This window comes from Juglans microcarpa x Juglans regia, chromosome 7D, assembly GCF_004785595.1.
Source record: "Juglans microcarpa x Juglans regia isolate MS1-56 chromosome 7D, Jm3101_v1.0, whole genome shotgun sequence".
Taxonomy (NCBI): Eukaryota; Viridiplantae; Streptophyta; class Magnoliopsida; order Fagales; family Juglandaceae; genus Juglans; species Juglans microcarpa x Juglans regia.
The window spans coordinates 17,461,345-17,489,300 of NC_054606.1; the positions used below are offsets into that span (position 1 = coordinate 17,461,345).

General features: G+C 38.3%; 2 protein-coding genes across 2 annotated transcripts; both read right to left on the reverse strand.

Annotated features, from left to right (window-relative positions):
• Positions 1–18: 18 nt before the first annotated feature.
• On the reverse strand, positions 19–27,956 carry LOC121239564 (probable apyrase 6). The gene is made up of 8 exons (XM_041136830.1): positions 27,081–27,956; positions 25,993–26,105; positions 18,622–18,729; positions 17,688–17,742; positions 16,874–17,032; positions 6,578–6,675; positions 1,135–1,331; positions 19–561 (listed from the first exon to the last, which is right to left on the reverse strand). The coding sequence occupies exons 1-8, from the start codon at positions 27,703–27,705 to the stop codon at positions 291–293; spliced, it is 1,626 nt and encodes a 541-aa protein (XP_040992764.1). The 5' UTR covers positions 27,706–27,956; the 3' UTR covers positions 19–290.
• On the reverse strand, positions 18,749–25,172 carry LOC121239568. Its single transcript, XM_041136836.1, has 2 exons — positions 24,824–25,172; positions 18,749–20,048 (listed from the first exon to the last, which is right to left on the reverse strand). Exons 1-2 carry the CDS (start codon positions 24,829–24,831, stop codon positions 19,346–19,348), a joined length of 711 nt encoding a protein of 236 aa, XP_040992770.1. The 5' UTR covers positions 24,832–25,172; the 3' UTR covers positions 18,749–19,345.

Sequence of the window (27,956 nt, forward strand, 5' to 3'; positions counted from 1 at the left end):
CATAAGGAACTTGGCAAATATCATCAAGCAATGTATATAATCATAAGTGAGTGACATCCTTGCCCAAACTAAAGAGCAAATCACTTGAACTTCCGCAATAACGCATTACTATCATTACAAAATCATAGGGGAGCGAGTGCCTTGCAGTATTCCCTGTATATTGTGGACATTGTGGTTGGTCTTTTCAAGCAATAAAACTCATTGGTGCTATAGTGCTCTCAAATTTTCTAATGAATTTACAGAGATTCCTTCCAAATGAACAAAGAGTAGAAAAAAGCTGGGTGGGTAATTTACCTAGGGACACGAGTGACAATATAGCGCCCTTTCTCTAGATCATAGATAGTCTTTAATTGTGGTTTCCGCCATCGCAGTACAAAGAATGTGGCAAGTACAGCTATTAATAGAAATGCAAACAAGGAGAAGTATGTGACTGATTCATTTCCAACAATCTGGCCCAGGTTACCAGGTTCCAACTGGAGTGGCTCTGACATTGTTTGGCTGATGAAAGCTCCAAGCGTCCAGTCGAGGGGAATGCTTCCAGTGTGATTTGCAAATCCAACCCTACGAATAGTTATTTTCACCACAATATCACGGATTTTTATTTCTGATAGCGGGGAAAAAAATACTTGCCTCTTCTATACCAAATCCAATACATTTCTAAAATTAGGCCTCAACTAGAAGCTCCAACGGTCCAACTATACAGTTGTTAGCATCAGAACACATCTATACCATATTTGAAGAAAGTTTTAAGCTAGCAACCGAGAACTTGGCTATCTATCTTTATACAAATTTGCATGATCAGTGAAAATCCCTATTCAACACTAATAATATTCAGAAGATGTGTACAATGTACGAGAAATGTGAGCAAATACTTTTTCATTCTGAAGAATTAAACTAGTTTAATATGATACCAAGAACAGTCTGGGCACTAGCAAGTTGATTCAACTTGATTAATTTTTAAAGTACAGATGAATGTATTAGGCATTTCAGTTTATACCACCCTATGCATTAGGCATTAATTGTTGACATCTGTATGAATGCTATTCTCTTTTTTCCCACCAGTAACATCTGGATGAATTCTGTTTGCCACTAGAAAGTGAAAACAATTTGGTCTGCATCCAAAAGAAATGATACCTCTTTTCAGTCATAGGGATTCCAAGGCTGTCATGCAATAGGGCCATCATATACGCTGAAGAGAAGCAGTATCTTGACAAATCCAAGTCATCAATATAACGATGCTGAATTCTCAGCTTACTCCAATCATCTTCACAATAGTGTTGACCAGCTGCCTCCAACCCCAACAAAGATGCCGTAGGAAAGAGCCCAAAAAACTGTACAACATAGAGGCAAGGAAAAGTACTCAACTAAGGTTATTAAAAAATTGAAGGGAAAAAAAGAGTACGCAAATATGCTTTGGCATTGACACATTGTTCACTAACTGGTAAATTCAGTTATTTTAAGTGAGATTAGAAGTCTCGTCTCCAATGCCAACACATTGTTCACTGAATTATACAATGTTTTGATTTTGCTCCTATTCAGTTTACTTCTCTCCTATTCTTCATGGTTTAGCAGTACATACATGTGTTTGAAGGTCCAGCTGGGTTTAGTTTTGATTTAATTATTGGATCTATTGGTTTCCAAGTAAAATTCAACCCTTAGTTAATATCTGAATCTCGCTGATTATTATTGGTAGGTCTATGTCTCCTTAACTACGTTTCTATTGGCAAGCTTTTATGTTTTTCTTTCATTCCATCCAGTTGAAGGTGGGTTCTTGAGTTCTCAGTGGCTGGTATACTGCAGGAGGTTCCCATTGTTGGCTGTTGCTACTATCTACTTCTGTTGTGGTTTCGGCAATTATTATGGCTGGCTAGGTTCGAATTAATTTCCTTCTACATCTAGTTAGTCACATCTGAATCTTCATTCAACACTCCCATGACGGCTAATCTGAATGGGAAAAGACACGTTTTGCGGGCCAAATATGTAGGGATATTTTTGAAGGTCAAAGGACCATCGTCACCTAGTTGAAGATGTGCCCAAAGAAACTGAGCCCACTTTTAGCTCGTGGGAATGTTACAACATTGGTTCTTCTACTTATCAAACAATATCAGTTCCCTGTAATTTATCTTGGCACTGCTAAAGTGGAGGAGCATCTACAACGTGTATTACAACATTGGTAATGTTGCTTGCATCCACGCACTTTCAAAACAATACTTTGACCCAATACCAAGTACTCAAAAGTCTTGGGTGCACAAGAGAAACTCACCACGAATGAACTCAGCTCAAATGACATGTATCAGCAAGGTACGGACTTTGGTTAAACCGCTAATTTGGAGTTGACAACTATACAAAGGCAACCCTCAGGAAAGTGGATTGGCCCTTAACCTCTTTTAGTTTTCAAATGTGTTCGACCTTGTTCACAAGCTAATTAATTTTAACAATATAGATTATTTATATTATATTCTTTAACTTCATCTACAAATTGTGACAAACTTTGGCTTTTAATAAATATCTTAATATAATTTTTAAATGCATATATCAACGATGGTATTAATATTGATCCAAACGACATGTATCACATAGGAATATGATTTTATCTTATCTTTTTTAAATACATAAGATATTCTCATCGTAAATTTAAAATTTATATTATAAAAATAATAAATAAGAATTATTCGAGTTTATATGATTTCATACAAGTTAAACCAAGCTTTATGGGAACAGAAAATTAATCAAGCTCAGAACCAGTATGTTGTGAAGACGTGCCCGAGACCCCCTCTTCCTCTAAGACCCCGAGACCCATTTTCAACCACTTTCTTTGCCAGTTTTCTGCCGGAGAGGAGGTGGGAGTTTTGGCTCCCTCCTCCCCGCTCCCCCCTCCTCCCCTTGTCATATCTCTCTACTCTGTCCATTTTTTCCAGCTTTCTAGTTGTTTTTGTTGTCCCTTTTCCTCCAAGGCCGAAAAAGAATGATCTGCAGCTTTACGGCCAAACCAAGATGCACGCACCATACAAGGGTTGGTGTGCCAAAACGATGGGTGTGTGTTGCTCATGCACGGCCCAAAGTGCCATGTGGGGCCCATGCACGTCCCTTCCTCAGAGCCCAATTTGCCACATTCGCCGGCCCAAAAGATTCCCCACCCTCTAATCTTCTAGATCTGACCATCATGGCCGCAATTTGACCAGTGCATGAGTCGCAGCGCTGGTGCAGATTCTGATGCCTCCCGAGTTCACCCAATCTGTAATCAGACCATATTCGACTCTATCTTGATTTTCCTAAACCTAAAAGCTGGGATACCCTTATATCCAAAAAGTAAAGTCAAAAAATTCAAACCGTTCCCATTCGATGATCACCACCACTCCTGTAATCACTTGGTGGTCTCTTTCTGCCACAACCCTAGAGCCCCACACTTTTTCACTTCATCCCCTGGCGCGAGAACCACACTTATTCCTTTGGAAGAATGTGGAGTTTTGCGACTACGAATAATGCAATGGAGTTTGGTTTTCAATCTGTAACATAAAAGTTGTCACCTTTCACCACAAAATCATGAAGACGAGGAAGTGGATCTCCTCAAGAGTCTTTCTAGAACAACGAAGTGCGGCCACACCAACCACCATGGTCTTTGGCCCTGGATCTACAATTCGCTTGTCGGATTGTACGAAAACTGCCACTTAGGTATCGTTTGGATTCGAAGATGAGTTGAGATGGGTATGAATAGTAGTGAGATGGGTTGTGAATAATAGTGAGATTTGTGAGTTAAAGTTGTTGAATAGTAGTGAATAGTAGTGATATGAGTTGAGATGAATTAAGATGGGTTGTGAATACAAACCAGGCCTTAGTGCAGCTCCCCTTGGCGCGCGGAGGGGGGGGGGGGGGAGTGTAGAGAACATTTATTTGTTCGTAGTGGCCACCTTTTATTCTCTTTTGTGTTGTACTAATTGTAAAGCGATGTTTGTCGGGGGTCCCCCCACCCTTTATTCATGCAATCCTCTTATCTGTTAAATATTTTTTTGAAAAGTAAAAGATATTTGCATTAATAAGAATAGGCAGAGCCCAAGTACACAAGGGGGTATACAAGAGTTTATACCTAGCTAAGAGGAAGAGATAGAAACAAGAAAATCATGAAAATTTAAGCCATTACAATCTATAACACTCGCCCATAGGATCAAAGTTTTAACAAAGAACAATCTAATCTCCTCCAATGTTTGCTCCTTATCTTCAAAAGTCCGATAATTTCGTTACTTCCAAAGGCACCAAAGAATACATATAGGAACCATCTTCCACACAGTTGAGATTTGTGGTATTCCATCCAAATTCTTCCAACTTCATCCCATATAGATTTAGCTTGAAAGAGGCTCCCAAAGGAAGGCCAAGGTATTTCATGAGGAGTAAGGAGACCCTGCATCCAAGAATGTTGGCCAATTGCCGGTGGTTACGAACATTTCCAACTGGGACCAGCTCAGATTTGGATAGATTCACCTTCAATACTGACACAACTTTGAAGCTAAGTAGGAGAGCCCTTAATTAATAAATCTGATTTTGGTCTAGCTTACAAAATACCAAGGTGTCATCTACAAACAACAAATGAGAAATGTTAAGGGTGCCCCCCGATTGGTGTCACCAATAAAAAATCCAACCATAAAGCCATTGTCAACCATAGCGGATATCATCCTACTAAGTGCCTCCATAACAATGACAAAGAGAAGTAGGGACAACAGATCACCCTGTCTTAGGCCGCATGAATTGGTAAAGAAACCAATTGGATTGCCATTCACCAAAACCGATAACCTCACAGTCGAGATGCAATATCTAATCCATGAGCACCATCTCTCCCCAAATCCACACCTCCCAAGCAAGTATAATAGGAAATCCCAGTTGACGTGACCATACACCTTCTGCATATCAAGCTTGCATAGAACACCCGATTCTTTTGATTTTAATCTGCTATCTAGCCATTCATTGGCGATTAGTACTAGATCCAATATGTCTTCCTTTTAGAAAGGCATTTTGGGGTCTTGAAATAATCCTCCCAAGACCTCCCACAAGCGGTTAGCTAAAACCTTGGAGATAATCTTATACACCCTATTCATGAGACTAATAGGCCGGAAATCTTTAACATTCAAAGCCCCAATCTTCTAGGGAATAAGTGCAATAAAAGTGGCATCGAGACTTTTCTCGAACTTACCAAATGAAAAAAATTCCCAGAAAACCTTCATCAAATTATCCTTCACCGCCTCCCAAGAGGATTGGAAGAATCCCATAGAGAAGCCATCTAGGCCAGGTGCTTAGTCTTTGACCATCTTTCTTACCACTTCATAAACCTCTGTCTCGTTGAAAGGCCTATCCGTCCAGGCAACACTGTTAAATATTATACATCAAGCTTGCTTAGAAAAAAACACCAAGCTTTATAGAAGCTCTATCGTTTGCTTTGATTATAATTTTGTGGTCACAACTGACTCATTTAATAATTAAATTTGCTGAAGTCAGTAATAGCGATCAACCAAGCAGAGTAGTCTTGTTGGGACGACAAGAAAAGGAATTGAGGAACAGCAAAATGAAACAGTAGTAACCTTTCAGTTATTTCATTTTTTTTCAGTTAGACACACCCAATAAGTCTTGAACTGACGATCTCACCCTTTGTCCCATTGGTGGTAAATTCCTATTAGAACTAGAAAACCTAAGCATCGTAACTTTTCAATGAAAGAAGAAAATTATTTCAGCCTCTTTTGTTTTTATAGTGTGAAATTTATGCGATACATTGAAATTGATGCATCCCCAGCTGTGATGCCTAAATTTCTTCCATCCTCTCCTTTCATTCTAACGTCTGGTCTGGCTACATTTTAGTTTATCATGACTATTCCAGCCCCTAAATACAAATTAATACTGATCTTTTGTCTATAATTACAGCACCATAGCCTTCTACCTAAACCTGACCTGAAGTCCCTTTTTACTCATGTTCTGTTGCTGAAAGTAAAGATCCTGCTCCAGCATTGGTGTCAAAACTCTAACCCTATGTCAGACAGATCTGACATCTATGGGAAAAGATCAAGTGCTCATTAATAGAGCATCAGAGTTCTGTGCGAAAAGATCAAATGTTGCAAGCCTGAACCAAACTACTAATATATATTTCAGAAATCACCAAAAAAATATTTAGATCCTTTAAAAGAATTTGTAAATTGCTGTATTTAAAACTCTTAGTTGAACGTAAATAGCTGATCTCATTATGGTATGAATCCACACTTATAAAAAAAAATCCACTGGGTTCCATTTCTGATGCTATGCGTCAATCAAATTAGAGGCCCACACAGTTCAACTTAAATACTAGAGGGTTTTGTTTTTAAATGATTTATAACTTACTCTGTGGCTTTTGAACCTATGGACTCACCCTTCACAGTCCAGCATTCTTCCGGAGGGAGGTGGTGCCATATGAACTATAACTTATAGGCTACATTTGATCTACATTATACTAGGTAATCAGACATTTTCACCTCAACAAGTTGCATTCATTGACTATGAATGTAATAAGCATGTAGTACTATAAACTAAATTGTTACAATTGTGTTATGTCATTGTCACAAACCTCAGAAGTAAATAAGAAGTTTTCCGAAGAAATTGGCTTGCCTGGTAACTCAGAAAAGATGGATGAAACAATTTTGCAAGGCAGCTGCAAGCATTTATCTGCATTAAAATGCAGAACTGTAAAAAAGACAGTCTACTTGAATATTGTGAAATCTAAAATCCAATAGTTACACAAAAGAAGATTTCTAAGAAAAAAAGAATAGTGGCAAAAGGAGATGCAAATGTTTGAAATAGAGGTTTAATTATGTTATACTATTGGATGTGACATATATGCCATTAAGGTATCTACTACATTAGCATTTGTACCATTCGTGTGAATCTAAGAATTGATCACATTATTTTAGAATTTCAGCATGGACAGAAGCTGTGATGAAACATATGCCACATCATGTGGTACCAGAGAGTGATTTTAGATGGGAAAGAGTTGTGGAAAATGATACATGTAGCCGATTTTGATGAATATGGATGATCCATAGAGCAAACCCCAATTTGATAGAAATTAAGTCAGTAGTTCAATTAAACTGAGTTCTCAATTCTGATCATGAATATAAAATTCTAATTACCAAGATCATGCCTTAGGTTTATTCTCGGATTTTGATCAGAGTGCTATTTTTCAGAGATGAAACAAAATTAGTTTAGAAGTTTTCTCGGCTGTAGTCTTTTAAGTTGCCAGCTTACCTTAATAACCCTAGTAGGATGAGCATGTAGTCCAACTAAAAACTTCCGCTAAAGACAGACAAAAGGCAGATCCATAGATCATGAACAAACAACTCACATCCGCCGCATCCCTCCCCAACTAATTTAGAAGCAATTCAAGGAATTACAATTTGTGGTAACTTCATACTTTTACATGCAAAAGTGTAAACACACAACCATGCTAAAATCTGGGTCCCTTCTACAGGAGTCTTAGGAGAGGTTTGTATTCGCAATCCATCTCAACTCATTTCAACTCATCTCACTACTATTCATTACTATTCATCAACTTTAACTCACAAATCTCACTACTATTCACAACCCATCTCAACTCATTTTCGAATCCAAAAGACACCTTAATGTTTTGATTTAAAAAGACTACAAAAATTTTTGATGAGGAAAGACTATTAATAACTAGCAAAGGGAAAACGTGCCATGGAAAGTAGAAATAGATTACTCTACACTATTGTGGACCATTATCCAATCATACAGAGTATCAAGAAAGGAAGACTTGAGCTCCAACACTGTTTTCTTGCAATCCTCGAAAAAACACTCATGTCTTTCCCTACAAATACACCACAACATCAAGCGGTGCCATCTTCCACAATGATGCATATTGATGGCTCTTAAACTATGCTTTCCAACATGATAGGAAATCCACTACCCAAAAAGGCATCACCCACTCTATCCCAAATAGGCAAAAAATCATTTTCCATAAAGCAAGGCAAGAGAAGGTGATCCAATGTTTCCTAATTCTTCTTACACATACAACACCTATTAATTGCTACTATACGCAGCTTCTTCACATTTTCCAATGTAAGAATGCTCCCCAATGTCGCTGTCCACAAAGAATTTCACCCAAGGGGGAGCCTTGTACCTCCAAATAAGCTTCCAAGGGAAAGAGGTCGACATTGTAGAAGGACTTCACAGTGTACACTCTTTTCTTAGATGGGCCTGATACCAATCTATCATCATTGCTGCTTCCCACCCAACTCAAATACAACCAATCAAAAAGCAATGAGGAGATCCGCTTCCCAATCATTTGCCTCTCTAGCAAATTAACATGCCAATGGAGAGAATTGTGTGAGAGTTTATAGTGATATATCACAAAGCATCCTTAAAAGTGTGCGATTCGGAATAAATCTGGGAATGCATATTTCAAGAGTCGGTCCCTACACCACACATCATGCCAAAAGCCGATCTTGGACCCTACTCCCACCACAAATCTAGTAAGACAACAGAACTCCCCCAACGCCTTCTATTGCTCTTCCAAAGCCCCACTCCAAAAGATCGTTTATTTCAAGAGAACACCAACCGCCACCCAAACTACCACTTTATGTCCATAAGCACCCTCCATAGAATCTCTCTCATAAGCCCCATAGCCATTTCCTCAAAAGCGCTCAATTAAAAGAAATAAGTTTCTCACCCCCCAACCCACCTTCTAACACCAACGAACACACTTTTCTCCATTTCACAAGATATATCTTATGCTCATGACTCCACACAAAAAGTCACATTGTAGCTTCTCAAGATGATTTGCAACTCAACGGGAAATGGAAATGATGATATATTATACATAGGTAAGTCGGATAACGTGCTCTTGATCAAAGTCCTGCTTACACCCTTTGACAAGTACAAGCGTTTCCAACCAGCCAAGCGGCAGTCCATCTTGTCTATGACCCGTTCAGAAAGCTCCCAAGAGAGGACCCAGATAAATCATTGGCAAGATCGAGATCCTACATCCAAGGATATCTGCCAAACTAGCTACATTCTCAACATAACAAATAAAAGCAATTCTGATTTGGCCAAATTGATCTTAAAACCAAAAACTGCTTCAAAGCATAGGAATATATAGCGTAAATATCAGAGATGACATGACTTGCCTCACAACATACTAAAGTGTCATTAGCAAATTATAAGTGAAAGATACTAAGTTGAAATCCATTCCTTGCTCCCACATGAAAGCCCAATATCAACCCTCTCCGCAATGTAGCATACTCAAAGCATCCATAACAATAAAAAAAGGGGACCCCTTATACTCTTTGCTTTTTGTTGTTGTTGTTGTGTTTTTTTCTTTTTTTTTTTTTTTTTTTTTTTTTTTTTTTTTTTTTTTTTTTTTTTTTACTTATAAAAAAAAACAATAACAAAAAGCAAAGAGTATAAGGGGTCCCCTTGTTAAAGACCTCTTGAGCTGCTAAATAGACCCCATGGGACAAAAACCATGGCCCAAGACTAAGAATCGTACTGAAGAGGTACATCAGGCAATCAAACCACACCATCTCCCCAAAGCCGCACCTTCTTAACATGTACATTAGAAATCCCCATTATACAAGATGACATGCCTTTTCAATGTCCAACTTACACAACAGTCCTTGTTCCCCCGACTTCAATCTACTATCCAGACATTCACTGGCAATAAGGACTCCATTGAATTTGCCTTTTTACCATTCATGGCTGTCACTACCTCACACACCTCAGTTTCCCAAATGGGTCTTTCCAATCACCAGTCTTCATCCTCCTCAAGCAAAGTAAAGTGAAGTCCATCCAACTTGGTCTCCAAGTGAACTGTTCCAAGTACAGATTTTATAAAATTGCATGATGTGATTGCTAATCTACAAAGGATCAGAAGAAGCTATGCCATTAACAGGTATGGAGTATTGTTCCTTGGTGAATTGACCACTCTAAAAAACTTTGTACATTTATCCCCGTTCTGAAACCATAACACTTGATTTTTGTCTCCAACATATTTTCTCCGTCAAGGTTTTCCTTTCCAAATCACCAACAAGCATTTCCTTCCACAACTTCTCTTCAGCATCGAACAATCTTTCTACCAAAATCACTTCCATGCCCTTTAAGTCTTCAGATAGATAGACATCACTGAATACCTCCGGATTCGAAATTAGGATAGAGTTTACTATAAACATTCCACTTTAAAATGTGCTCCCTAATAACATCAATGTTATATATTCCATGGGAAATGTATTTGCACATATTCAAGAAGCCAAAATTGAAACTCAAAAAACAAAGTGCACAAACAATGTAAAAGAAGAAAATACTAAATTTTCTGAAAAGTTTAAATTTTATATCTACCTCTGCACATCCAAAGAGCAGTCCCGGTCTTAAATAGGATAAGCTCAAATGTTCCTTTATGAAAGTTATACAATAAAGACCAAGCAGAGGAATTTTTTGAAATCTCTGACCCCTTGGGTTTCACAATGATTCAAATTCATTGCCACTTGACATTATAAAAATGCTTATTGAAGTGCACCATCAAGTACAATAATCGCAATTCGTAAACATCTTTGACAAGAGATGAATATGGAGTAGTATGTGGAGTGGTTGGAGCTCTAATGAGATGAATGGAAGCTATGAGGCTGAGTTTTAATTTGATTATTATTTTTTTACTAGCACCAGGCTATGGGTTGAGTTATGGAAGAAAATCTGCAGGGTCTGGGAGGAGTTTACCCGATATGTCAGATAAGACATCCTATAGCCTTTGGAATGGAAACACTAGAGAGATGTGAAATAAAGCAGCAAAGGCAAAAGAACAAAGAACGAGTATATACAAACTAAATAATAGGATGTTGCATGGCACAAAAACAATTATCTTTTTAAATATCAATTGGAAAGGAGTCCAATTTAGGTGAGATCACTGGGCTCTAAAGACCATAAGGATAATGCATATGTGGAGTAGGTGAAGAGGATGGAGGAGATGACTCTAGATGGGTAGAAAATACCAGGTAGGGATTGAATTGGGAGTGGACTGGGTGAAGCAGCCAGCATGAGAGTATATCTGAAAAGGAAACATTTGGATAGTAGGGAGTAGACTCAACAAACATCACATCGACACTCAAGAACTATTGCCAAAGAACAAGACTGCAGCGACAATATCTCTTCCATGTTGTAGAAGACACATGACGTTCTCATCATGGACCAGCCTCTATATCAAAATCGAGTTTAAAAAGGAATAAAGAACTAAAATGATTCACTTGTTCCATTGATTACGATTCAAGGGGTGGGGAGCTCTAGTCACGGCCATACCAAAGGGAGGGCATTGTTGGATTCTTTATTAAGACTATGATTCTTTCTCGAAACATGAGAGGATTGAATAAGGCCACCAAGCACCTTAAAATTAAAAACCTTCACCGTCAATGGAAGGTAGATATTGTTTGCTTGCAAGAAACCAAGCTGGAAATTGTCCCTCGAAGAATTGTTTGAGACTTGTGGGGTGTGTCATGCAGGTAGGACCTAATTGCCTTCCATAAGTGCATTTGGTGGAATCTTGTTAATGTGGGATAATACTATGGGGGAGAAACTTGAAGAATGTGAGGAACATTTTATTGTGGATTTTGTTTTTGGCACCGAGTGTCCAAGAACACTGTCCCAACTAATCTCGTGGTGCACAGGCCCTTGACAAAGAGTTTCCAACAAGTGCACCTCAAGTAATTCAAGGGAAAATCCCACAGTCTGATGGCCTCTAGAAATTGTTTACACCCAAGAGGATTCGAACCTTAGACCTTAGAGGGTGGAGACCACCAAGACCAAGGCCCTTACCACTTAAGCCAACCACCTAGAGTTCTTTTTCCTTTAAAAATGTAGAAGATGGTATCTTGTGGACTTTTGTGGGCATCTACGAGGCAAGTTCCGATAGTGAAAGGAAGTATTTGTTGGAGCTCGCTGGTCTTAGTGGTAGGTGGGAAATGCCGTGGTGTATCAACAGGGTTTCAATGTCACTCAATTTTCAAGTGAAAGATTAGGCGAAACTCATCTTTGTTCCACAATGGTGGATTTCTTATACTCATCTATGAATAGGATCTTATTGATATTTCCCTAAATGGGTCTCCTTCACGTGGTCTAGTAATCGAGATAACCATTCTTGGTATAGAATTGATAGATTCGTCATATCCCCATATTGGGAAGCGTACTTTCCTGATGTGTCAAAAGAGACTACCCAAACTTTGCTCGAATCATTTCTCCAGTATCTTAGACTATTGAAGTCTTTGAGCAGGTAGAAGGTATTTCCAATTTGAGAATATGTTGTTAAAAGCAAAAGGTTTTCTCAATAAGGTTAGGCAATCGTGGCCATCCTACCATTTCTCCGAGCTTTACTTTCACTAGCAAACAAAATGCATTGAAGAATGACTTAGACTTGTAATTAACAAGTCTTTGGAAATGTGGAGCATTAGAAGAAGTTTTTGGAGGAGCTTTTATTTTTCCTTGATAAGTCCTTGTAGGAGTTGTAGCCTGTAGGCTTCGAAGGCTAAGAGGAGAGAGCGCCATCTAAAGCAGAAAGGCCATAGAAAAACCAAGTGATTATTGCTCTTGAAAGGGTTATGTTGATGGAGATGGTGTCTTGGAGGCAAAAATCAAACGCTTTATAGCTAAGAGAGGGCAACAAGTGTACTAAATTCTTTCATCTAGTGGCTAACTTGCATAGGAGGAACAATGCTACTAAGATGATTGACACGGGTATGTCCAACAATAGTCACATAACATCATGTCAAGTAAGCAAAGCTGAAGCCCCAATGGAAGTGATCATGATGCAACAACCGATTGGGTTTTAAGTCCATCATAACCGGCCCAATATATATCCATTTTAAGACTTTTTTATGACTAAATTGAAGTTCAAGACGTCATATTTCCAACCAGACAAGTTTTAGTCAATTTAGAGGTGTGCACATGGAGATATGACCGTTTTAACTGGAGTGGTTGGGGCTGCCCGAAATTTCAGGATCCTTTTTCCTTCCTACTTGACATTTGATAGCATGCTTTGTCCCCTTGACTACTTTCCCATGAATTTAGCATGCTTGTCTTTAGTTTATTCTCAATCCTATGCTTAGAGGGTTGTTCTAAGCTTCTATAAGTATTTGTGTTTGTAAGTGTAGAGTAGACTAGAGTTTATGAATTGAATCGACCTTTGGCTTTGTGAGAAGAGAGAATTCTCCTTCTTGTAATTCTGTATCTCTTTGGTATAATCCTTAAGATTGGTGAATTCCTATAGTTCTGTATCCCTTGTTTTAATCCATTGGGTGGCGATATTCTATATCCCTTTGGTGTTATTTCTTGGGTGGTGAACTCCTATCTTTCATTTCTTTGTGTGTTTGTTGAGTTTCCTTCACCTCCATTTCAATCCGGTATCAATGATGACGGTCGAATAGCTTATGGCATGTTTGGGTAATGAGATGATATGAGAACTCTATAAATAGTAGTGCTATGGTTTGTGAATAGTAGTGAAATGTGCCAACAGAATTAGCTAGCCATTTAAAGTCAGCAGATTCTATGCCTTGTACAGCTTTGACAGTTATCTTCTATGTTTGTAAATCTTTTATTCTTTCCTTAATTAGGATATACTAGTTGTAGGCTATCTTTAGACAGATATGTATATGGTAGTTTAGCTGATTTTAAGGGCTGAAGATCAACTTGTATTCTATATATAATGGGAATTCTCCACCGAGAGAAATATACTTTTGCTCAAAGCTCTCTAAGTTTACATGGCATTAAAGCCACAATTCTGAATCCTCACATATCTCTTGTCCAACTCAGCCCTAGTTCAGTCTTTGTTCTTCTCACGTGTCTCTTGTTCTCAAGTCCAACTCAGCCCTAGTTCAGTCTCTTGTTCTTGGTTATTCTTGATCAAGTTCTCTTGGCCTCATGTCTTCAGATAAGTTTGATGCCTTCTTGGTTCAATTTAATGGCAAAAACTACTCAGCCTGGGCATTCCACTTCATGATATTTGTCAAAGGCAAGGATCTATGTGGCCATGTTGATGGCAGCAACCCTGTTCCTGACAAAAACAAAGACAAGGATCAGCACGCCAAGTGGAAGGTCAAGGATGCTCAAATCTATGTGTGGATTCTAGGATCTATCCAACATCATGTTGAACCTTCGACCCTTCAAGACTGCAGCCGAGACGTGGACTTGCTTGAAAAAGCTCTACAGTCAGCACAACACTGCTCGGTTCCAGCTTGAACATGACTTTGGCCAATCTCCAACAGGACAATCTCTCTATCTCTGATTTTTACTCTAGCTTCATGAATCTTTGGGTTGAATATACTGATTAATCTATGCTACCTAAGAGGGATTAATTTCTCATGAAATTGAAACCTGAATTTGAAGGCACCAGGTCTAATCTTATGAACCGAGAACCTGTCCCCTCCTTGGATGCATGCCTCAATGATTTGTTTCGTGAGGAGCAGCGCCTTCTCACTCAAACCACCATGGAACAACGTAGATCCACCTCTGTTCTTGTGGCTTATGCAGCACAAGGCAAGCCAAGAGGCAGGGACATGAGCATTGTTCAATGCTTTTGGTGCAAAGGAATTGGCCATTTCGCATCAAATTGTCCCAAAAAACTCTGCAACTACTACAAAAAGAATGGCCATATTATCAAGGAATGCCCTACCCGACCCCCAAGAGATCTGAAATAGCATATATACTGCCTCAGTTGCATCTTCTAGTACTGGTAGTTCTATGGATACAGCATCTCTGACACAAAGTGCTCCTGTTCAACTCGTGACCCCTGAAATGATTTAACAAATGATCATTTCTGCATTCTCCGCTTTAGGACTTTCAGGTAAACCCTTCTCTACATCACCTCCTTGGTACTTTGATTCCAGGGCTTCCCATCATATGACAAACAATGCTCATTTCCTTACCAATATAAACAAATATTCTAGAAATCTCAAGATTCATACTGTTGATGGCAACCATTTACCTATCACGGCCACCGGTGATGTTTCTCCTTCTCTAACCGATGCCTTTGTCTCTCCTGGTCTTACCACTAAACAATGATTGTAAAGTGGCATTCTCTAAATCTGGTTGTGTTGTGCAGGATCAACAATAAGGGAAGATGATCGCGAGGGGGCCTAAAGTAGGACGTCTTCTTCCTCTCCAATTTCCTTTGTATCCATGTTTCTCTTTGCCCTTTGTCACTTGTAATTCTACTCATGTTGATTACCGAGCATGGCATAAACGTTTAGGACATCCAAAGTCTAATGTACTTCATGATTTGCTAAATTCTAGTTTACTTGGGAATAAAGAGTCACCATCTCTTACTGTTGTTCAATTTGATTGCAATTCTTGTTGACTTGGCAAAAGTAAAACTCTGCCATTTCGCACTCACACCAAAAGTAGTCCAGCCTTTTGATATGATACATAGTGTGTGGGGTATGGCACCAATTACTTTTCATGCTCATTACAAGTATTTCGTCACTTTTATTGACGACTATAGTCAGTTCACGTGGATTTATTTCCTACGTTCTAAAGATGAAGTATTTTCTGTTTTCAAGCTCTTTCATGCTCATATTCAGACTCAATTTTCTGCCAATATCAAAATCCTTTGCTCTGACAATGGGGGTGAGTACATGTCTCATGTGTTTCAGGAATTTCTGCAAACTAATGGCATAATCTCTCAACGGTCTTGTCCTTCAACCCCACAATAAAATGGGGTGGCTGAAAGAAAGAACCGTCACCTTCTCAATGTTGTCCGCACCCTTCTTTTAGAGTCATCTGTGCCCTCAAGGTTCTGGTGTGAAGCTCTCTCCACTGCTTGATGTAGTGTATTTGGAGGGAAATGAACAATATTGATTTTGAGATTCGCAAACAGAATGAGCTTAAAATTTTCTTTTTCAAATATTGTTCTTTGGGCAGCTGCTATAGATTTTTTTTCTAATGTCCTAAGTGATGATCATGATGAGTCTGCAGGCCAGAAGCAGTAGGAGAGATTAGAACCAAACTAAGCTCTTATAAGTGTTCTACACATAGTACTTATAATTCAATTGATGTTAAAATGATGAAATTGAGGGAATTTGTTAGTTTCAACTTATTTGAGCATGCTACATTTGAAATTATGATTTTTAATAAAAAACAATTTCGGTTATGTTTGAGGCATTAGAAATATGGATTTTTTTTATAAATAAAAATATTATATATATATATATATATCAATAGGAGTAACCAAGTACATTGGACGTATAGAAGAAAACACCTAGCCCATACTAGCTAGAGAAATATGGATCTGTTATACCTGGTGCTATATATAGTTATGATGTGATATTCCTAACCCTATAGAGAGGAGGTGCTACAAACAGGGATGGGGAAAAGAGAGGAAATAAGTTGGCAAGTTAGAAAGAATACTTTTTAATAAAGTGACCTACCCACCTTTGGATAAATTAGCTGCTTCCAACAAGCTAAGCAATGTTCCATCTCCACAACATCAATATCCTTCTATAAGCTAAAAACAAAGAAAAGCCAAACAGTGGCAGTAAGTGTGAGGCAAATTCTTAGACAAGTTTTGTTTTCGTCATCAACATTGACCATATTATGTGAGTACTTCACTTCCTCTGTTTAATTTTCTATCAATAATGTCTCTAAATCATAATACCTCTGCCAAAGGGGGAATAAACAACCGGCTGGACGTTATTTTACAAATTAAAACACTATTCTTGAGCAATAAAGAAAGGGTGGATAAAGGCCCATCTTCAGCCAAAGTATCAAATCAAAGATTCAAACTTCAGGTCAACAGAAAATAATATTTGGAAGAAAATCAAATTTGAATGACAAAAATTCAAGTGCATCATGCCAAAATTGCAAAAAATATTGCCACCTTCTTTACTCTTCAACAATGCCAGTGCCTCATATCTGCATGCAGAAAAGTTTCCAGCCGGATGCAGTTCCAAAAGCTTTGCATGGCTGGCATTCAAGGATAACTTATATCCTTTGGGAATGCAGGGGTTACCAGCAATGCCATCACTAGAAGTTGAAACTGCATAACAAAACACATAAACTAAACAATTAGCAACAACTTATTAACATTATTGAATCCTCAAATAGAACATTATGCATGACATCTAATTTTCAAGTTCATTTGAGACGCTTTGAAAAGGGATAGATTTAGGGCATCTGTCCATGTGTGATTGTGGTGGGCTAAACGTTAGAGAATGTGTAGATGGGTTCAGAATTTTGGAAGGCAGCGTTTGGATGCAAAGGTTGACTAGGGTAATGGGGAACCCATAAACATCAGCTGTTTCTTGAAGCAAATAGGTTGCAGGAATACCGGGACAACAGCCAAGTTTGAGAACTTATGGTTGGCCTTAGGATTTTTCTATGTAAGAAAAAGGGGCTTAATTTGAGGATACAAAAGAGGAAAAACTACAGAGAAAAGCTTCAGACCATTTAGGGGCTGTAAGAAGATGAACAAGAACAAGAATAATATTCACGCATTATGCCAACCTCCCTCACATGCAAAACACAATATTTTATCAATCTTAATTCTAAACCAAGCTTCAGGACTAATTATCATGCAAGTAATTGAAAGTCTTGCAACTATCCCATAGCAGTTATTTAAATGACTGTCAGTATTCAAGTACCGAACTCATGTTTGCTTTCACAGTGCTATAAAAAGGGAAGTTTTAACTCACAAGATGCCAGTTGTCTAGAATTGTGAGCCTCATGAAATGATTCCCAAGCAGCATCCTATACAAGAAAGCATGGTCAGATTTTTTTTGTAAAAGAACCTTCCACTACCCACGTTATAGAAAATAGCAAGTACCCCAAGTTCACTCGAACTATTGGTATCTTACTTCAGCTGTCAAAACTACATCATTATATCCCTAACAAAAATTGCTATTATGCCAGCTCCAAGCTTTCTTCCAGCTTCAAGTACATCACACAAATTTTTTGATGAGTAAGTACATCACACAAATAAAAGCTTACATTCACCCTTTATACAAGTAAAAGAGCAATGTAATTAATTTTACAGAAAATAATCAATAATTTCAAACATTTTAACATTTTAGTTGTACTTCATAGTCCCATGACATCAAATATCAATTCAATGCTTGATTAAAGAAACCAAGAAAATTTCAAACATTGGGATCATTTTCAACAGGGTCTCGCTATGATTGTTACCAACCCACCCCATCCAACAAGCTAACAGCTCTACCACCCAACAAGGAATCACCCAACTAAGCCCATATAATCTTCAAACAGGAACAATATTATTCATTAAGTAAAAAAAAAAAAAAAAAAAAAGAGAAAATTAGATCTATGTAAATAAAAAAAAAATAAAAAATGAAAGATATTAAAGGAAAGGGAGAAATACAAAGCGTTTTTGAGACATTGAAAACATTTAACAATTGGGATTTTCTTTTCTGTTTTCTTTCCATCTAAAAGTTTCAACTCATGGGTTTGTTTCCTTTTCTTCCTTTTATTATATTAAGGACCAAGTGACAAGCATCAGCCCAAGACTTTTGTCAGAGAGACCATTCTACACACACATGCACACACAAACATAAACTAATCAGAATAGGTTAAAGTATTTTTCTATTACAATTGTAATTACATGGGAAACACCTGACCGAGTTTTGGAAAGCTTTGAGTGTAGAGATAATAAATAACTCCAGACAATTTGACAAATCTTGTAGATTGTAGTCGTTCTGTTTCTTTTGTAGCAAATGTAACCTGCAATTGAGTAGTTCCAATATCAATTCAACATCTCTAATTGTAATAAAATTTCTCATCTACAGATGAAGCAGCACTCCATAAATTATAAAATCTAAAAAAACCATACATAGTCATACGATTTAAAAAAAGGAGGGGGGAGGGGGCAAGATTTACATGTGTCACATATGATCCAATACAGGTGATCATGAAGACTAGGCTGGTTAAAATCTTTAACGGCTACCAACAGTGGAGAATTGAAGAAGAAAATTTTAAGTTCTTGCACCATCCATCAGCGGTCTTCTAAATTTCTATCATTCTTTTCCCTCCAGAAACCACACATTCAATATATAGTAGCCATCTTTCATATCGCTGTAATTTGAAAACAGCTATATAACATTCTCAAATTTACATAGAATCTACTAACCTTCTTGGCATAACCCAAACACTACCAATTAAGTCATTCCACAAGGTTCTTGCCACCTCATAGTGGACTAAAAAGTGGTCTACAGACCACAATACTTCTGCACAAACAGCACAATTAGCTACTATAATATGACATTTCCTTGGGTTATCCATGGTCAGAAACTTCTCTAAGGAGTCTATCCAAGGGAAACACGATACCTTTCTAGGCGCCTTAGTTTTCCAAATACCCCTCCGATGGAAAGTTTTTCTCCTGGGTATAAAGATATGATAGAAAGAATGCACAGTAAACTTCTTTTTCTTGGCTGGGTTCAAAGGGTCTCATGCACATCTTCAAGGCAAAATGTTGAGAGTACAATTTGTATATTATTTTCCGTTCAATTATTTGTCTATACCTGATTCCATCATTCGGACAGCTCCAATTGTGCTCCTCGAATAAGTCTAGCTGCTGCCAATACCGATTGAGAGTTTTGAAGTATTGAGTCACTATTAATTCTCCTTGGCGGAAGTCATGAAGAACACTTTCCACCTCGAATAATTCCGATGTATTCTCATTGTTAGAATATATTTCCTTGGCAGCATCCCAAATCTCCTTTGCTGTTCCATAGAGAAGAAAGTTTTCTCCAATGTCATTTGTCATGGAATTAATGAGCCATGACATGACCATATTATTCTCGGCATTCCAGACTTTGAACATTTCATCCGTCTTGTTTGATTTGGCAGCATCTCCGGTGAGATAATCATCTTTGCCCTTTCCGCATATGAACATCATTACGGAATGAGACCATTGGAGATAGTTGTTCCCATTCAGTTTGTGTCCTGTAATGGGCATGAGGTTACTATCATTGTTGGAAGCCATGGCTTCCTGATTGGAGGTGATTTGGGAAACGGTAGCTCTTGAATCACGTTTCCCGTATTTGGTCATATGAGGGAATTAGGATTCAGAGATTGTGAAAATAAGGTTACAGGCCCCTCTTTATATAGATGATAATGCTCAACTATTTTAGGGATATTTACAGCTAATCTAGAAAGGAAATCAGAACTACCTAAAACTGAAAGCTATAAAACAGGAAACTTATATCTACAGATTTGGTAACAGACTACCAAATCTCCTAAAATCATGGGATAAGAAAAACTAATCTGTTAGCTGTAGATCTCCTAGATATTAGCCCCTAATATTGCTAACAGATCCTTAAACATAAATCTCTCTATAATTCTACACTCCCCCTCAAGCTGGGCGGTAAATATTAATTAACCCCAGCTTGGAACTCAGATCATCAAACACCTTTCTCGATAGAGCCTTGGTAAGGATGTCTGCTGTCTGAAGACATGTAGGCACGTACAACATCTTGATTATTCCTTCCTCTATCTTCTCCTTTATAAAATGTCGATCAATTTCCACATGTTTTGTTCTATCATGATGAACTGGATTTTTGGCAATGCTGATTGCTGATTGCTGATTGATTATCACAGAACATTTTCATAGGTTCTTCATCTGAAATTTTTAATTCCTTTAGCACCCTTTTTAACCAAATTCCCTCACAAATACCGTGTGCCATTGCCCGGAATTCAGCTTCTGCACTGCTTCTTGACACCACTGACTGCTTCTTACTTCTCCAAGTGACCAAATTTCCCCACACAAAAGTGCAATATCCTGAAGTTGATCTTCGGTCTTGTACTGATCCTGCCCAATCTGCATCGCTGAACACTTCAATATCTCTTCTTTGGTTCTTCTCAAAAAATAATCCTCTACCTGGTGTTAGTTTCAGGTATCTCAGGATTCTATACACAGCTTCCATGTGTTCTTCATTTGGATTGTTTATGAACTGACTTACCATGCTAACAGCAAATCCAATGTCTGGTCGTGTGTGAGATAGGTATATTAGTTTACCTACTACTCTTTGGTATCTTCCTTTGTCCACGGGTGCACAATTTTCCTTAGCTCCTAGTTTGATAGTTGGATCCATAGGAGTATCTACCGGCTTACACCCGAGCATTCCAGTCTCTTTTAAGAGATCTAGGACATTTTCTCTGTGAGACAGAGATTCCCTTTCTTGACCTTGCAATCTCCATACCTAGGAAATATTTAAGATTCCCAAGGTCCTTGATTTCAAATTCTGCAGCTAGTAAACTTTTGATGGTGCAGATTTCCTCTTCATAGTCTCCTGTTAGGATTATGTCATCCACATACACCATGAGGACAGCAAGTTTTCCTGCAGAAGAGTGTTTAACAAATAGTGTATAGTCCATCTGACATTGAGAGTAGCCATGCTTCTTCACTACCTTTGTGAATCTTTCAAACCAAGCTCTTGGAGATTGCTTGAGCCCATATAGAGATCTCCTAAGTTTACAAACCTTGTTGCATGTAGTTTGTGTCTCAAATCCGGGGGGAATTTCCATGTACACTTCTTCAGTTAGGTCCCCATTTAGAAAGGCATTCTTGACATCTAGTTGGTGGAGAGGCCAATCAAGGTTTGCAGCCAAGGATAATAAAACCCGAACTGTGTTTAACTTGGCTACAGGAGCAAATGTCTCCTCATAATCGATTCCATATGATTGGGTGAATCCCTTTGCAACCAGCCGTGCCTTGAACCGATTAACACTCCCATCTTCATTATATTTTACTGTGAAGATCCATTTGCAGCCTACTAGGCGTTTCCAGGTTGGTAAGTCAGAGATTTCCCAAGTTCCATTTTTCTCTAGTGCATGAATTTCTTCATACACTGCTGATTTCCATTCTGGTGAGCCGAGAGCTTCTTGTATATTATTAGGAACTTTGATGTTGTCAAGGTTGGCAACAAAAGCTTTGAACTTCGGTGACAATCCTTCATATGACACAAATGTGTATATCGGATGTTTTGTGCATGATCTTACCCCTTTTCTCACAACAATAGGAAGGCCACTGTCATCATTAGTTTCAGGATTAGTGTTACCTGGTGGATCTTCACTTGGTCTAGGACTTGAGTCAGACTCTTGGGTTTGCTCAAGAGATGCTTGTTGTTCCATCTCCTTTTGGTTCTTTCTCCTCCTTGAGTAGGTAATCAATTCATCACTCTTTGTTGATTGAATAGTGTCCAGATTTTGAGGTGTGTCCAGATTTTGAGGTGGATTGTTGGCTTGATCTTGAGTAGGAGGTTCCAGGAAGTAAAAAGACTCAAGGGAGAGATTTTGAGAAGGAAGTGATTCATGATTTAGTGACGGGCAAGTTTGGTCAGAATTATGAGAGACATGAGGTGATTCTTCAATATCCCAAAGCTGATATTCTAGGATAAAATTAGTCTCCCCCTGAATATCAGATTTGGGGAAATAAGGTTGTTGCTCAAAGAAGGTGACATCCATGGAGTGATAGAATTGTTTAGTGACCGGTGAGTAGCATTTATATCCTTTTTGAGTTGGAGAGTATCCAAGGAAAATACATTTATGAGCTCTACGATCAAGTTTGTCTCGGTGTTGTTGATGGACATGGACAAAAGCTGAACACCCGAAAACTTTGAATGGGATGGTGGAGATGAGACGAGTAGTGGGAAAGGACTAAAGGAGAATTTGACAGGGAGTTGGCATCCTATTTATGAGGTATGCAGCAGTAAGGATGGCTTCACCCCAGAAATATTTTGGTATATGGGTAGAGAACATAAGAGACCGAGCCACATCAAGAAGATGCCGGTTTTTTCTTTTAGCAATACCATTTTGCTGAGGAGTGTTAACACAAGAACTTTGGTGAACAATACCATGACTCATGAGATAATCATTAAGGCTGGAATTGAAATACTCTTTGGCATTGTCAGTTTTCAGAATTTGAATTTTTGCTTGGAATTGTGTTTGGATCATGGTATTGAAGGTTTTGAAGATCTGGTTTGCCTCAGATTTTTCTTTCATGAGGAAAACCCATGTGAGTCTAGTGTGATCATCAATAAATGAAATGAACCAGCGAGAACCAGTAACATTTTTTATCCTAGAAGGGCCCCATATATCACTATGAATCATGGAAAAAGGTTGAGATGCTTTGTAGGATCTGTTAGGATAAGAATTGCGAATATGTTTAGAGAATTGACAGATCTCACATTGAAATTCATTTGGATTTTTACTATGGAATAATGAAGGAAACAACTTCTCAAGATACAAGAAATTTGGATGACCTAACCTATAGTGCCATAACATAATTGCACTATCATTATTAGACTGACTCACGGACAGAGAAACAGGACTACTGGACACTGAACAATCTGATTGATGAATTGCTCCTTGAGGAGGATCATTAACCTCTAGAAGATAGAGCCCCGAACACATCTTAGCACTGCCAATCGTCTTCCCTGAGTCCAAGACCTGAAATACACACAGATTTGAGCCAAATTTAGTAACACAGTTGAGATCCCGAGTGAGTTTACTAACGGACAGTAAATTGCAATTTAATTTTGGTACAAGTAGAACGGAATCAAGAGTGATGTTCTCTGAAATTTGAACTGAGCCTGTACCAACCACCTTTGTGAGTGAACCATCAGCTATTCGCACAGTTAAATTTTTATAGCATGGGGTGTAAGTTGAAAACAGCTTCTCATCTCCAGTCATATGATCAGAAGCTCCTGAGTCTATAATCCATGGACTGAGTCTCTCCTTGTTAGCATTTAGAGCACTTAAAAAATTACCTTTTTGTGCCATGGATTCGGTACCAACTACAGTGGGAGCTGGTGCAAGCAAGGATTGGCTGAACATTTTCTGCAAGATCTCTATCTGTTCCTTGCTAAAGGGAGTTGGTTCGGGTGGAGGTTGTTCATCCATGGAAGCAAGGTTGCCTCGTCCTTCTTTGTCATTGGCAAACCGGGAAGGCCTCTAATCTGCTGGTTTGCCATGAATCTTCCAGCAGTTGTCCTTGGTGTGACCAGGACGTCAACAATGATCACACCATGGTCGCCCTTTCTTTGGTCTGTGATCGTTGTTGTTGTTGGATGGATTCCCTCTCACCACAAGTGCTGAACTCTCAGGATTTGTCACAGAATCTTGAGATCCCATCATGATCTTCTTTCGACTTTCCTCTCTCCGAACTTCTGAAAAAGCTTCTCGGATATTTGGTAGTGGTTTGGATCCTAAAATTCTTCCTCGTACTTAATCAAGGTTCTTATTTAATCCAATCAAAAATTTGTATATTCTTTTCCGTTCAATTATTTGTCTATACCTGATTCCATCATTCGGACAGCTCCAATTGTGCTCCTCGAATAAGTCTAGCTACTGCCAATACCGATTGAGAGTTTTGAAGTATTGAGTCACTGTTAATTCTCCTTGGCGGAAGTCATGAAGAACACTTTCCACCTCGAATAATTCCGATGTATTCTCATTGTTAGAATATATTTCCTTGGCAGCATCCCAAATCTCCTTTGCTGTTCCATAGAGAAGAAAGTTTTCTCCAATGTCATTTGTCATGGAATTAATGAGCCATGACATGACCATATTATTCTCGGCATTCCAGACTTTGAACTTTTCATCCGTCTTGTTTGGTTTGGCAGCATCTCCGGTGAGATAATCATCTTTGCCCTTTCCGCATATGAACATCATTACGGAATGGGACCATTGGAGATAGTTGTTCCCATTCAGTTTGTGTCCTGTAATGGGCATGAGGTTACTATCATTGTTGGAAGCCATGGCTTCCTGATTGGAGGTGATTTGGGAAACGGTAGCTCTTGAATCACGTTTCCTGTATTTGGTCATATGAGGGAATTAGGGTTCAGAGATTGCTCTGATACCATCTTGTTTGTGGAAGGAAAGAGTAAGATTCCACTATATAGAAAATAAGGTTACAGGCCCCTCTTTATATAGATGATAATGCTCATCTATTTTAGGGATATTTACAGCTAATCTAGAAAGGAAATCAGAACTACCTAAAACTGAAAGCTATAAAACAGGATACTTATATCTACAGATTTGGTAACAGACTACCAAATCTCCTAAAATCATGGGATAAGAAAAACTGATCTGTTAGCTGTAGATCTCCTAGATATTAGCCCCTAATATTGCGAACAGATCCTTAAACATAAATCTCTCTATAATTCTACAAAAACAAATAACCCAAGTATTATTACAGGTTACAGCCAATAAAAATAGGACGACATAATAACTACTTCAGTTCAACATATTGAAACGAGTTTCTTACCATGTGCTGGCAAGAAATTCATTTCAGTCCAAAATAGAAAATCTTGGATGCAGCTATATCATCAGGCCAGCTCCACAAATTGCATATTTAGGCACATAGTGCATGGATGTTGTAGACATATCACACTGAACATATATACAACTAACTTTGCATATACACACAGGAATCCAAACAATGATAAAAAAAAAAAAAAAAATGTAGATAATTGATGAAGAAGAAGAATTTTTTATAAAAAAAAAAATGTACATAATTGATAAAAAAAAAAAAAATGTACATATACCATAGATGTTGAAGAATTTTGTTCCACGCTTTATTGTCTTGGCTTTCCGCTATTGTATTGCATGGGGGCAATGTTCATGATTTCTTGTCTTTAATTTATCGCATTTAGAATGTATTTAGGTGTTCTTCTGTATACTTCCTATGTACATGGGCTATGCCTATTTCATTCATATATGTAATATTTATCTCTTATCAAAAAAAAAAAATTGGTCAGGAAGAAGACAGCATATAAATATTGCCCACTTTCTATGTAACAGCTAGACTCTTTCACATGGCATCTATATAGGTGTTGTACATGTTATAATAGCCCTACGAATATGAGTTAAACAAACCAATTGTCAACAACAAGAAGAGTACCACACTTATGGCCACATAAGCAAGCATACATTTTACATATAAAAGTTATTAAACTTGAGGTCAATAAATATTTGGTGCATAACCTGCAAAGAAGCTCCACCAAGTTCAACTATCCCTGTGGTTTCACGAGGTTCACCTCCCAAGGTTCCCAAAGCATAGTTAGCCGCAACCCAGGCATAAAAACCTTCTTCTTCACCTGTTTCCAGATCATCCCATTTGTGATTTACAACAAAGGTAACTCTTAAACAACAAGCATAAAAAGCAATGGCCTTTCAACGATAACTCTTAAACAACAAGCATAAAAAGCAATGGCCTTTCAACCTAGGATAACAAAATATCATTCTATAGACTGATGATCTGAAACAAATTATACATAAACATATTTATAGAAGTTGAAATATGGCTAATAAATTTGGTAGACCAAACAGGCTGAATATATCACGCCACAATACATTTGCATTATACATAACATAATCAATTAAGATATGCATAAGTGGACTCACTTTAACAAGTCCAATATGTTTATCAGCTGATACCTACGATAATTGGATAATTGGACTCCTTCCTTATTTGTAAAAAATTTATGGGCAGGGTGCTGCATCCTAAAATGTTGAAAGTGAATGATGACACTTCGGAGATGAGTTTACATGTATCAGCGTTCATTTCATTGAATAATTTAATATCCAACACAGTGATCTTTAATGCATTCTAATATATCCCTATAAACATCCCTCTTTCGATTGATTGAGATAATCAATGATTTATTTCTTCTACATCTTCATAAAAGCTCGATTCCCAAGACCATTAGGAGTTATCAAAATTAAGTTTCTAATGAAGAGGAACCATTTCTTCCCAGATCTCTATCACAAGAAGTTATCTCTTTAAAAATACTTGCTATAACAGTAAATTCAATTCGTCAAAGTTCAGTTTAAGGAAAAGGAGACTAATAAGAACTGTCTTCCATCATGCATAGAAGTTCTCAAACTTCACAATTTCCTGACAACAAAATCATCTTAGTCTGTTCACCTAACATCTATGTATCTGATCTAACATCTATGTATCTGATCTCAACCCAAGAATTATACAGGTATTTGAGGCAAATGAGTAATAATTCAATCAAAGATTACATTATACATCATCCAAGCAGCCAAATCGGTATAAATAGCATTACCTTGAATGATACGCGCCCACTCGTCCTTAAACAGAAACCCCGATGACCTCAAAGCCCGTCTACACGACTCCATAATCTTCTCCCTAAGCTCCGTACCCAAATTCTCCAACTCCGCAATCGCCATCAACTGGATCTTAGTGTTGCTCCACTCCTTCCTCGGGACGCGGCGCCTTGCAAACCTGATCAACTTTCCAATTGATTCCCCGGAGACCTCTGGGTCGTCGGCGAATCCAGCGAGCCCCGGCCGGATCTTCATGGAGCTCGACCCAGTCCCGTCCATGAGCGGGATCCGGCCCTCACCTAGGAACTGGAAAACGCGGACGCGTGAACCTGTGGAGCCGGCATTGATCACCACGCCGAAGAATGTGGATTTGGGCTCGGAGAATTTGGAGGATTTGTGGATCCTCTGGGCAGTGTTGAAGAGGTAGAAGAGGAAAGGAAGGGTGAAGATGGACGCGAAGAGGAGGAGCCATTTGGTTTGGGAATGGGAAGGTTTAGGGTTAGGGGGAGCAGGGGAGAAGAGGTGCATGCGAGGGTGAAGCTGAGTGCGATGGGGTGGAATTGAGGAGGTGGAAGATCTAGGTTGGAGATTGGGCATGTCCATTGATGAGTATGCTTTTTGCATCGAAAGATTTTTCCCAGGATTTTGCTGAGATTCATAATTCAGATTTTGGCTTCCATTTACCGGCTACTAACGATTTTGAATCACAAGTAGAATATCATTCTCGAGTAGACTATGAATGGCACAAGAGTTCGGTGGCTAATTCCATTCAAAGAGAAGGAATAAAAAGAAAAGACAATTACTGGAACCTTTTAATTCTTTAAAAATCAAAATTGTGATCGTTGCGCGCGGGGGAGAGGGGGGAGAATTTGTTT

What these genes read in the sequence shown, in the direction of transcription:
- LOC121239564 (XM_041136830.1), bottom strand. Translation starts at nt 27,705, where the DNA reads ATGCAAAAAGCATACTCATCAATGGACATGCCCAATCTCCAACCTAGA. An exon ending in TTGGTGGAGCTTCTTTGCAG is followed by an intron (nt 18,730 to 25,992) that starts GTTATGCACCAA and finishes ACTCAATTGCAG; the next exon opens with GTTACATTTGCTACAAAAGA. An exon ending in ATTGTTGAAGAGTAAAGAAG is followed by an intron (nt 6,676 to 16,873) that starts GTGGCAATATTT and finishes ATTTTAATGCAG; the next exon opens with ATAAATGCTTGCAGCTGCCT.